The 12,299-nt window shown below is 36.5% G+C and overlaps 1 protein-coding gene across 1 annotated transcript; it reads left to right on the top strand.

Annotated features, from left to right (window-relative positions):
* The first annotated feature begins 307 nt into the window (after window positions 1-307).
* Window positions 308-9,180, top strand: NMBR (neuromedin B receptor). Its single transcript, XM_086318093.1, has 3 exons — window positions 308-1,391; window positions 6,188-6,536; window positions 8,559-9,180. Exons 1-3 carry the CDS (start codon window positions 970-972, stop codon window positions 8,958-8,960), a joined length of 1,173 nt encoding a protein of 390 aa, XP_086174219.1. The 5' UTR covers window positions 308-969; the 3' UTR covers window positions 8,961-9,180.
* Window positions 9,181-12,299: the final 3,119 nt, after the last annotated feature.

Genomic DNA, 12,299 nt, shown 5'->3' with positions numbered 1-12,299 from the left:
TTTCCCCATTTATTTCCCATGAAGTGATGGGACAGATGCCATGATCTTCGTTTTCTGAATGTTGAGCTTTAAGCCAACTTTTTCACTCTCCTCTTTCACTGTCATCAAGAGGCTTTTTAGTTCCTCTTCACTTTCTGCCATAAGGGTGGTGTCATCTTATTTCAATGAAATGTAAGTTAAAAAACAGTATGCTGACTATAGGAAAGAGTTTCTGTCCTTGGAGTGAGAAAAGTGGATCAAGGAAGAAAAGTAGTGAGGGGCTACCATTCATTTACTTCCTCCTTTGTCACTCTTTTGCTTTCCTAAATTCAGTGTGAGAGGATCAGGGACTCACCAGCTCAGCCCCCAAATCTTCAGAGGTTCACAAACTTCTGCCTGGGGGCTTTCTGCTTGGAGGCGGGTAAGGATGCATCTATAGAGGGAAGTCCCTCGAGAGAAAGGACTCGGAGCCCCTCCAATCCCACACAACACTGCAGGAACTGCAGGAACAAGAGCAAAGCTGTGGGACCCGCAAAGTGCCAACCGCCTCGCTGCTAGTTCCTAGTGTTTCAGCGGCTGGACAGCGGCAGGATGACTTCCTGCCTTCCCCGCGAAAAGTCTGACAGGTACTTCAATTAATTCCAGAGCGATAACTCTTTATTCACAAAAGGGTTACTCTCCGCTAGCTAGAAGCGAGGACAATCCATTGAGGACTGGAACAAAGACTCAACTGTTTTGCTTTTTTTTTTTTCCTTTTTTAAATTCGGAGCCAGCAGGAGCCAACGCGCCCCTTCTAAAAGTGAAGGGCTGGAGCCTGTGGACACTTCTCACCCGCCGGGTCTTCCTGGGGACCAGGCGGTGTGACCCGATCCTCGCGGGCGGGAAGCTTGTCCTGGCGGGAGGGAAATCCATTCAGCCTAAGAGTGAGTTGCACTCTTCTGGGCACCTGGCCCCACGGAAACTCCAGCGAACTCTCCTGGAAAAGAGACCATGCCACCCGAGTCTCTTTCCAACCTCTCCCAGCCCGCGGGCGGGAATCGGAGCGGTTTCGTTCCCGGGATGTCGGAAAGGGATTTCCTACCCGCCCCGGACGGGACCACTGCGGAGTTGGTGATCCGCTGTGTGATCCCGTCCCTCTACCTGCTCATCATCACAGTGGGCTTGCTGGGCAACATCATGTTGGTGAAGATCTTCATCACCAACAGCGCCATGAGGAGCGTCCCCAACATCTTCATCTCTAACCTGGCAGCTGGGGACGTGCTGTTGCTGCTCACCTGCGTCCCGGTGGATGCCTCGCGCTACTTCTTCGACGAGTGGATGTTCGGGAAGGTGGGCTGCAAACTTATCCCGGTGATCCAGCTCACCTCCGTGGGGGTGTCCGTGTTCACGCTCACTGCCCTCAGTGCCGACAGGTAAGGGCAGAGGCTGCGGCCGTGGAGAGGGGCGGAAGTGTACCTGGGCAAGGAGGGATAAGTGAAGGGCAGGGAGGAAGAGGGGAGAGGAGGAGAGAGACTCTATCAGATAATCAGAGTAAAAGGAGTTAAAATGGACAGAGATGTGAAGCTTGAAAAAAAAAATAAGAAAACCATTATTTAAAAAACATTTGCATTAGTTTAAAATTGCACAGCCTAGCCTTTCCCTTCCACACACTTTGTTATTGTTCAGTGGCTAAGTCGTGTGTGAGCTTTTGCGACCCAATGAACTGCAGCACTGCCAGGCTTCCCTGTCCTTCAGTATCTCCCCGAGTTTGCTCAAACTCATGTCCATTGAGTCACACACACTTTCGGGATCTTCATTATCCATTTCATAGAAAAACTATAGAATAGATGTGCAACAATCCTGTAGAAGCTTTTGGTGTGTCCCTAAAAACTTAGAGGTGCCCTTTCCTTATTCAGTAGTTTAATAACCTGATAAATAAGACTGTCTGCCTTAATACTAGGAAAGTGTTTGATTTTGATTTTTTTTTTTCCAAATAAGGAGAAGACTTATTTCACTAACTAAATGCTGCTATTTATTTGAAGCAAAAACATCTAGAATAGTATATATTCTTCAGACATGACTTTATACATTCTTCTAGTTTTATTACCTGAAGTCCAGTGATACGATTTTTTCCCCCCTACCAACAGGTAAGATACTAAGTTCTACTATCTTAAAACAGTGCTGAAAAATACATCTTTGATATAAAATCTTCTTTCCATATATTTCAAGAGTGGGAAATGTCTGTTATTCTACCTTATGGATCAACTAGTTCAACTGTGTTATTTTTCAGATGAGGATATTGAAGCCCAGGCAGGCCTGGGAGGAGAATCCAGTCCTGTTGACTCTTGGTCCAGTACCCTATCCCAGACTCTCTACAATCATGATTTGGGGAATTTAAGCAGAAGGAATATCTGGATGGGTGTGGGGAGAAATGTGTAATTGGACATCATTGCATGGAACCCTGGTCAAATTTCCTTAGGAGTGGGTTGTTGACTTAAGCTGTTTAGATAAACAGTTTAACTTGAATGATTAAGGTGGTGTTCATGATCCTTCACTTTAATTTACATATTAAATTATTAATGAAAAATGAGTCCATCTAAATTTCTTGGCATTTGTAATAATACCTTTACATCACTTTGGCATTGAGAAGTTAATCTTCATTGATGGAAAGACAATATTCAATAGAAAGTTGAGAGCCATTGTCTTTTAAACCAAATACTACTGACCTTTTAGTTTGTGTAATGTATTCTTTTTAAAACCACATTCCTATAAAGATGGGTGACTTTGAGTAATTTATGCATCTCATTTTGTTTCTATGACCATTTCTATTCAGTATTATCTTTTAAAACACTTTTTTGTATATCAGAAGTAAAATGTGACTTTTTAGTTTAGTTGCCCTTCTTCATGGAATCCATTTTAATTAGAATGTGAAAAAATTCTTAGTGATTAAAATAAAGCTTAATGAAGAGCTATCATTATAATAGTTACTCTCTTTATGCTTTCATTTTTAAAAGTGATATCAGTAGCAAGACCTAGGGCTTGAGTTTATTTCATACTACTTTTCTCAATCTACTGTCTTGGAGATTGGAAAATTGGCTCTGACAAAGGACAGAGAAAATGCTATTCTTTATATATTTACTGACTTTTTTCAGTTTATGTGTATCACGTACTTTGTAAACATAGTGTGAGTACTTTAATAACAGCATAAAGTTGGTTGCCTCTTCTGTGTGGTCCAGAGCCTACTCTTGCTGCTCAGTGTGCATTTTGAAAATTTAAATCAAGGAACTGGAATTACTGGTGGTGAAATTACATAGTACATTCCAATATATGCTTCAAATGGTTTGGAAATGTTTTGTTACAGGTTTACACTTCTATTTTTCTTCCAGAACATAGTAATCAAGTGTTGATTAGTAATTAACCTCCTCATACTTCATCTCACTGAACATTTTAATTTCTTGTGGATTTGGAGATAGGTGTAAGATTAATTGCCCTTAGTACTATGCTAACTTTTTTTTTGTTTCTTATCCTCACAACACTATGAAATAGACACTGTAATTATTACCATTTTAAAGTGAAGAAAAATAAGACTTGAAATTAAGCAACATTTCCACAATCTCACAGTGATGAAACCATTGTCTGAACCCAATTCAAAACCTGGACTCTTCACCATTAAGATGCATTATTACTTTCCCTGGTATAAGAAATTCTTAATGGCTTTTCCTACTTAATAGCAGACTGAAAAGTTAAGTTTAACACATCATCATAATATACTACTTAACTCTGCAGTAAGCAATATTTGTTTAGCCATAATAATACTGCATTGACTATCTTGTAAAAATGTAATATATCTTACTAAATCAGGAAGTTAGGAATGAGAAGAATAAAGGTGGTATGAGAAAGAAAATCTTTAAATATCATAACAGGATGTCAAGAGCTAATGTCTGTAATAATTAATTCAAGAGACAATGGCAGAAGTACATTTCTTGGATGTAAGGAGGTAATGATTTGAAATTTGTTTTAACTCAGAAGTGGGACCAGAGATGGAATGAGAGACTTCTACTTTTCTTTGTAGCACTCAGTGCTCTCTGATTTGAAAAACAAACCAAACTATTTGAATGCATTCATCTGATAAAGTTTAGAAAAGAAGATGCATTAGCTCATTCTAGTTACTGATTGTAATTCTTTCAGCTTTGGAAGAACATTCAGTTAATCAGAATAGGAGAAAGAAACTCACGCCTGTTGAGTTCTGCCACGTGCAAGGTCTGCATCGTGTTTGCAACTTCATTACATTTGGAGTTGAAGCTGCTTGTTGTTGCTTTGCTTTCATTTCTGTATGTTTCTTGGGAAGACCTTCTAGATGAAAATGTGAACTGCTGCTTTCCTGTTGAGGGTCTGGAAATGACACCTGGTGCAAGTCAGGAAGGAGAGAGACTATTTTATTGAGGTTGTGAGCTGCTCCTCTCCTATGGGCAATGGCATGAATTCTTATAGAACCTCAGAGGGAGACTTTAATCTGCTTGTTTTGTAGCTTAAACTATTCTGAATTTTTGAAATATCAGACTAACTCAAACATAAATAAAGAGAAGGCACAGGATCATGGCATGGTAACTAACTGCTAGGTGCCAGACATTGTAATAGGCACTCTGTACAGTTTTTCTAATCACAAAACGTTGAGGGAGATGTTTTTATCCCCAACTTACAGATGCAGAAAAAGATCTTAAGCGATATTCTAAAGGATATCAGAGATGAAATAGCAATGCTAATTTGTTTGACTAAAATCACTTTTTTCTGTATCTTGTTAAAATCCTAGGTATATGGGTACCCTGATATGCTTTTAAAGACAGATATAAGTAATTTGAGATTTACATATGATTTTGTTCTTTTTGCATTATTATTAACTTACTTAATAGTCATGTGTAATTGAATGAGGTGTTTAAGCTATTGTGTCCTGGAGTGTGGTTCATTTACCACTATGATGGTATTAGGTAGGAAAAGACTTCATGAGGTCTTGACATTAAAGAAATTTGAGCTATAAAGACAGAATGCTATTCCATTTCCAGTTCTTTCTGTCCTTATGACTAAATTAGGGAGAAAACCCCAGTATATATTCTTCTCTGAAGTTTCTCAATGTCCTTAGGGGAAAAAAAAGGTAGGAGACCCAACCTCAGAAGCTCTAGAAAAGTATTCAGGTAAATTTTAATAATACTATTTTGTGAATATTTTATATTTTATGATTATGTGTTATAATACTTGCAGTAGTAATTGGAAATAAAATCATTTAATTAAAATTATTCAATATATGATAATACCTGCAGTATGTGTAGATGGAGAAAATACTGGTGAAGGATGTAAGCAAATTATTGAAGTTTGGGAAATGACAATTTAAAATATTTTTCTCATCTTTTCTGTGCTCATAAGCAGTGGAATGACTTTTGGACAGAGAGACACCAGGGTTCTTAGTTATTCCACACACTACATTACAGCTTGGGAATAATGGGGGTGTTGGCACCTCTCTCTGTTTAAAAAAACTTAAAATATTTATTTTATAGTGGAGTATAGCCAATTAACAATGTTGTGATAGTTTCAGATAGACAGCAAAGGGACTCAGCCATACATATACATGTATCCATTCTCCCCCAAACCCCCTCCCATCCAGGCTGCCACATAACATTGAGTAGAGTCCCCTGTGCTATACAGTCAGTCCTTGTTGGTTATCCATTTAAAATATAGTGGTGTGTACATGTCAATTCCTTTCCTTCCTCTCATCCTTAATCCTGGAAACCACAATTCATTTTTTTTTTTACATTACTAAGTGTAAAAAAATTTTTTTTTCATTCTCTAAGTCTATTTCTGTTTTGTAAATAAGTTTATTTGTTATGTTTTAAAATTAGTTTTTAAAAATTATTTTTTTTAATTCTTTATAAAAGGGAGGTCATATGATATTTCTCCTTCTCTCTCTGACTTTGTTAACTCAGTGTGACAATCTCTAGGTCCATCCATGTTGCTGCAAGTGGCATTATTTCACTCTTTTTAATGGCTGAGTAGTATTCCATTGTGTATCTGTACCATCTCTTCTTTATCCATTCCTCTGCTGATGGACATCTAGGTTGCTTCCATGTCTTGGCTATGGTAAACAGGTTGGCATCTTAGTAAAATCTCTCTCTCTTTTCCTTTCTCTTTTTAATTTTTCTTTCTTAAGAGAGTAATTTGAGATGTACTGTCTGCCCAGGTACAGAGCCATTGTAAACCCCATGGATATCCAGACATCAGGGGCAGTGCTGTGGACCTGCGTGAAGGCCGTGGGCATCTGGGTGGTCTCCGTGCTGTTGGCTATTCCCGAAGCCATATTTTCCCAGGTGGCACGCGTTGGCAGCTTGGATAACGGCAGCTTCACGGCGTGTATACCCTATCCTCAGACGGATGAATTACATCCAAAGATTCATTCAGTGCTCATCTTCTTGGTCTACTTCCTCATACCACTTGTTATCATAAGTGTTTATTATTATCACATTGCAAAGACCTTAATTAAAAGTGCACATAATCTTCCAGGAGAATACAATGAACATACCAAAAAACAGGTAAGCTCTGTAGGTGTGTATGTTGAGGGCATGCTGGTGAGAAGCAGTCAGTGCTATTTTGAGTTCTAGTTCATGGGCTTTCAATACCAGGAATGATTAGAACAGTAAGAGGACACTGGGACATGCAGTAGCCTGAACTAGAAGGGATGTTGTAGACAGGGGTCTCTATTTCGTGGCCATGTCTTAGCAGTCTGTGGGGTCGCTAAGAGTCGGACACGACTGAGCAACTTCACTTTCACTTTTCACTTTCATGCATTGGAGAAGGAAATGGCAACCCACTCCAGTGTTCTTGCCTGGAGAATCCCAGGGATGGTGGAGTCTAGTGGGCTGCCGTCTATGGGGTTGCACAGAGTCGGACACGACTGAAGCGACTTAGCAGCAGCAGCAGCTTAGCTGTAAAAGTCCACTGAGGTCCAATTTATCCGACACCTGAACATGCCTGTTAGAATGTCTCTGATGGCTTTTCTTTACATGCAAATGTTTATGCAAAGAAACACATAACAAACCAGAAAAAATTTCACATTTTAAGTATATGTGTGTACTAAGTCGCTTCAGTTGTGTCTATTTGTGACCCTATGGATCTTCCTGACACAGGGATCAAACCCAGGTCTTCTGTATTGCAGGTGGATTCTTTACCATCTGAGTCACATTTTGAGTATATATTTATTCAATTATTGTTTCTTCTCCCATTAGCCCACAGGGGATGACAGAAAGTCTGGGGGAAGGTTACATCAGAAAAGGACTAGGACACTACCCGGGGACTGGGGGTGAGGTTTGGTTAGAACACCAAAGCAGGAGACTGGGAACAGAGGGCCTCAAAACAAGAGTGAAAGGGAGCAGAGGGCGGGCTGGTGCCAAGGTCAGACTTGGTCTAATTCAACTTTATAGCTTTTCCAATAAGTAAATAGTAAATAAATGTACACTGCAGTGAAATTCTGGCACCTAGGCTCAACCTGCTATGGAGGCCCATGCTTAGTAATGGAAGCTTCACATCCACTTTCCTAATCCATCCAAGTTGTCTAATTGATGCTACTGGACTATATCCAGAGCGCCACATTCTGCTTCCTGATCTAGACTCCTTCTCACTTACACTTTTGTTTATCATTCACCACTACTTACTCCCCAGTGTCAGATCTCTTTTAATCCTAAATCTTTCCAGACTTCCCTGGCATATTCTAGTCAATTACCAATAGTTTTAACTCAGAAAATATCTTGTCTACTATAAATATCTTAGTAAATTATGTCTTCACTTTCATGTTGCCTTATTTAAATATTCAAACAAATTAGACAAATGTGAGCTAACCTTGGGGCTTTAGATATTAGAAAATGATTTTTAGATTTAAAAAGATTACTGTCTCATATTTGAATTTTGTCTATTTATCACATTCCTGAAGACCTTCCTATAAAACACTAAACATACTAGGTGAATTTTATGAAAAGAAAGTGTTTTTATTTTAAGGGTATGTAGTCTAACATAATAATGTTTATAGAAATGACAGTTATATCAGATGCTTTTGATTTATGAGAGGCTGGAATTTAAATTAAATTTCAAGTTTTTTTTCTGTGTGTGTGTGGATAGGATTTTTAAAAAGTCATGCCCTATTTCAATAGATCAACTTTTCTTATTTAAAATACTCTGATTTAAAATTTTTTAAGCTTGAATTTATTCTGTGGTTTTTTTAATTCAACGAGTTTAATACAAACAGAAATGATTTATGTTTATATGGATCGTGATAAGGCTTGAAGCAAAAGGAAAAGTTAAGACATTTTTAAGATCACAGTTTTAACATGAACGTAGCCTTTTAGAAACTGTCAAACATTTTAAAGTGAAAATAGTGCAGTGGCCAAAATAGGCTACATCAAATTGTTAAAGTTATTATCTTGGCAAGGAAAACTGTTTTTGTGCTTTTGGGAGCATTTGCATGCTACGGCTGAGTTTTACATCTTTCGAACACAGTGTGTTTTAGAATGTGGCTGCCTCCATTTTCATTTAATCGAGGGACTGTTTCTTTATATTTGCAGATGGAAACACGGAAACGCCTGGCCAAAATCGTGCTGGTCTTTGTGGGCTGCTTCATCTTCTGTTGGTTTCCAAATCACATCCTTTACATGTACAGGTCTTTCAACTATAACAAGATTGACCCGTCTCTAGGTCACATGATTGTCACCTTGGTTGCCCGGGTTCTGAGCTTTTGCAATTCCTGTGTCAATCCATTTGCTCTTTATTTGCTCAGTGAAAGCTTCAGGAGACATTTCAATAGTCAGCTCTGTTGTGGAAGGAAGTCCTATGGAGAGAGATCCACCAGCTACCTACTCAGCTCCTCTGCAGTGCGCATGACCTCCCTGAAAAGCAATGCTAAGAACGTGGTGACCAATTCTGTATTACTCAATGGGCACAGTGTGAAGCAGGAAATGGCACTGTGATTTTGTCCATTCAACTCACTACCTGAAAAGAAAGTACTCTTGTATTTCTGTTGAGTAGAACAGAACTGAGCTATTATTTTTCTTAGTAAATCTCAGCTAATTCATTAAAGGATTTCACAATTGACTCAGAAAAGGCAAAACAAACATTATTACCATTTTTCTCTGAACAAGACTTTAAATGACATTAAAAATGTATGTATTCCTCACATTAAAAGTGATTCAAAACGCAACTCTATATTTGTATAAGTCAATATTACTTCAAGATTAAAGTTGTTCCTAGAGCCAACTCTAGGGCATTTATTTTGAATTTGTTTTATTTGGGAGCATGAAATAAATTTTTTTTTTTTTTGACTCAATGATCTGATGAGTCTAATATTCAAGCTCCAAATATTTGAAATACAAGTCATTTTTTTCCTGGTGAATTTTACTCATTACTAGTGCATGTATGTATATCCATTGTTTGAGTAAATTAATAGAAAATTCAAAAGGTGGAACAAATCTTTGTGCAATTAATCATAATTTATAGAAATAATTTATATCTGTAACTTCTAAGCATGTGATTAAAAGGTGTGAAGACATTTGTATTATAGTGAAATAGATATCATCTGAATATGATTTGAATATAAAATGGGCATCATATGTCCCAAATTGTTAAATTATAACTCATAACTTGACATGGCCATCTTATTGTACCTTGCTAAATGTTTGGATATTTGGGTGATTCTGTGTAGCTGTGATGGGATATAATTCTGGTGAGTTCAGCCATTTACTCTGGTGAATTCAACCATCCTTTCTTGCAATAGCCACCAGATGAGTGTGTATATAATCTACTTGGATAGTTTATTCTGCAATAGTATCATAATTATTTCAATAATTTTGGATTAAAATTTCAAAAATGAAACTTAAGGAGGATTCCACAGCCATGTGGGAGAGGTAGGATTTAAAACCATACCATGACATACACACTCACTACTCCACCATCTCTCTCTTTCTTTCTCTTTTCTTTATTGGCTTTCTTGTATCTCAAATAGCTGCTCTTAACCTTTAGGAAAGTTGGAGAGTCCCTCATCAGAAAAGTGTAAAATATCACAGACAAATTTTATATTGACTCTAGGTATTATATAAATCTTTCAAGTATCATTCACTAAAATCTAAAGAACCGTGGGTCTCAGGGTGAGAATATTTGCTCAATCAATAACCATTCTTTTTGCTAATAATAAGGTGAGGGTAGAAATAGGTATGTATGAAAGATTACAATATATATGCACATCATATTACATAATATTATTCTTTTAAACTCTAAATTTTCAGGACCTTATAGTTAAAAGGTGCATATGTCACTTTAGCTTCATTCATATATATATAGTATATTCACTATATAATAAATATATCATATATTACTGGGCTTCCCAGGTGGCAGTAGTGGTAAAGAATCCTCCTGCCAGTGCAAGAAGTGCAAGAAATGCAAGAGATGTGGGTTCAATTCCTGGGTCAGGAAGATCCCCTGGAGTAGGAAATGACACCCCACTGCACTATATTTTCTGGAAAATTTCATAGGCAGAGGAGCCTGGCAGGCTGCAGCCCACAGGGCCACAAAGAGTTGGACATGAGTGAGTGACTGAACACACACGTATTATATTACTATGTATAAGAATATATATACAATCATTGTATATGTAATTTCATGTATGCTGTAAACTAAAAGGACATACATCTCAACTATAATGATCTAATAATTTAAAGGATAATCTTATTTATTTTTCAAGAATGAAAAATATTTATTCATGAAATATTTTAGAAAATTTTTATTTTATTGAAAAATTTAAAAATATTTTGTTGAAAATGTTTTTCCTTAACACTACCAATAGGGTAATAATGGTACCACACCACAAGTTTCAATTTTCCTTGTTTTTAAAAAAGAATTTTACTAATAGCCACATATTTGATTACATACTGTTATCAATATTATCAAACTTTTGACTACATTTTAGAATTTTCTCTCTGGTTTCTATTTATATTAATATTGCAACTCAGATTGTTGTTAATGTTGGACCCTGCTTTTAGGAGACATGTTCAATACTTAGAACTCTTTTTGTGAATTAAGCAGGTTGAGGATTATCTGTACAAATTCTTTTGTGAATTTGACTTGCATTCTACTGTTGGGTTATAATTTTAATTCAGTCACTAAACTGTTATGACTTCTCATTTTCAAGGAGTCTCAAGAATTGCATCATTTTCTCAAATATTTCCTTTCTTTGGAATAGCCACCTGAAAGTTAAAATAGTAGTATATAATCTGTGGTTTATGATCATGCTATATAGCATGATAAGTAAATATTTAATATTTTCTTTTATTATTTATTTTTCAAGTCAAACAAAACTTCATGTCTTACACACACATACATACACTGACACACATGAGATTTGGTTCATATTAAAATTAGAGTTTCAACTTTGCTCTTGAGCAGGTTGTATCTATATTTATCTAATGTGCAGTTATTTTGCTTACATTTTGAAATATTTCTATATTTATTTCTGGGAATTTAAAATTTTAATTGTTCTTCTTATTATTAAGTAATGAAGTTAAAGGAATAAGCTTCAAATTTATCTATGAAATAATACAACAGAAGCAAATCTAACTGATTATGCTTATTAGCCAGAAGTACAAAAATGCCAAATTCCAAATCTGTTAAAAAATGTAGGGTAAAATAGATCTTTAAAGATATAATCAATTTATTGATTTATATAATTTCATCTAGTAGTCTGGTGGGCTGCCGTCTATGGGGTCGCACAGAGTTGGACACGACTGAAGCGACTTAGCAGCAGCAGCAGCAGTAGTACTATAATTCAAGGAAATATTAGGAAAAAAGCTGTGTCTAATGTGGTAGTATCTCCATAATGGAAGGAATTCCTCATCAAATTTCTCTAAATTATTTTCAATGTAGATATAGGCTATGTCTTCTCTGAATCTCCTCTTTAAACCTAGAGAAGTTCAAAAGAAATTTTAAAATATAGTATCTTTAAAATTCTTGGGACTAGAGAATGCTCCCCCTTAATTATTTTGTCTGTAAAATGAATTTACAGTGTTGTAATGGTCAAGGTAGATAATGCATGTAAAATATTCACATGGTGCCAAAATATATGCAAAATAACTGTACATTAGCGAAATATAGATACAACCTGATCAAGAGCAAAGTTGAAACTCTAATTTTAACAGTAAGTGTTTGAGAAATATTTTTATCATTTTTAAAGTCATCTTTCCTCTTATAGTGAAATAATAATAAAATGTATTAAACATTTACTATGTGGTTGGTCTTATATTATATCCTTTATAGGAAAG

The sequence above is a fragment of the Bos grunniens genome, chromosome 9 (genome assembly GCF_055505025.1).
Source record: "Bos grunniens cultivar Pamir isolate PY7600 chromosome 9, Bosgru_T2T1.0, whole genome shotgun sequence".
In the NCBI taxonomy this organism is placed as follows: domain Eukaryota; kingdom Metazoa; phylum Chordata; class Mammalia; order Artiodactyla; family Bovidae; genus Bos; species Bos grunniens.
Note: the sequence above shows the minus strand (reverse complement) of the source record. Positions and strands in the feature narration are given on the sequence as shown.

Excerpts from the sequence above, each read along its gene's own strand:
- NMBR (XM_086318093.1), top strand. The coding sequence starts at position 970 with ATGCCACCCGAGTCTCTTTCCAACCTCTCCCAGCCCGCGGGCGGGAAT. Across the intron at positions 1,392-6,187 it reads ACTGCCCTCAGTGCCGACAG|GTACAGAGCCATTGTAAACC; the intron begins GTAAGGGCAGAG and ends CTGTCTGCCCAG. Across the intron at positions 6,537-8,558 it reads ATGAACATACCAAAAAACAG|ATGGAAACACGGAAACGCCT; the intron begins GTAAGCTCTGTA and ends TTATATTTGCAG.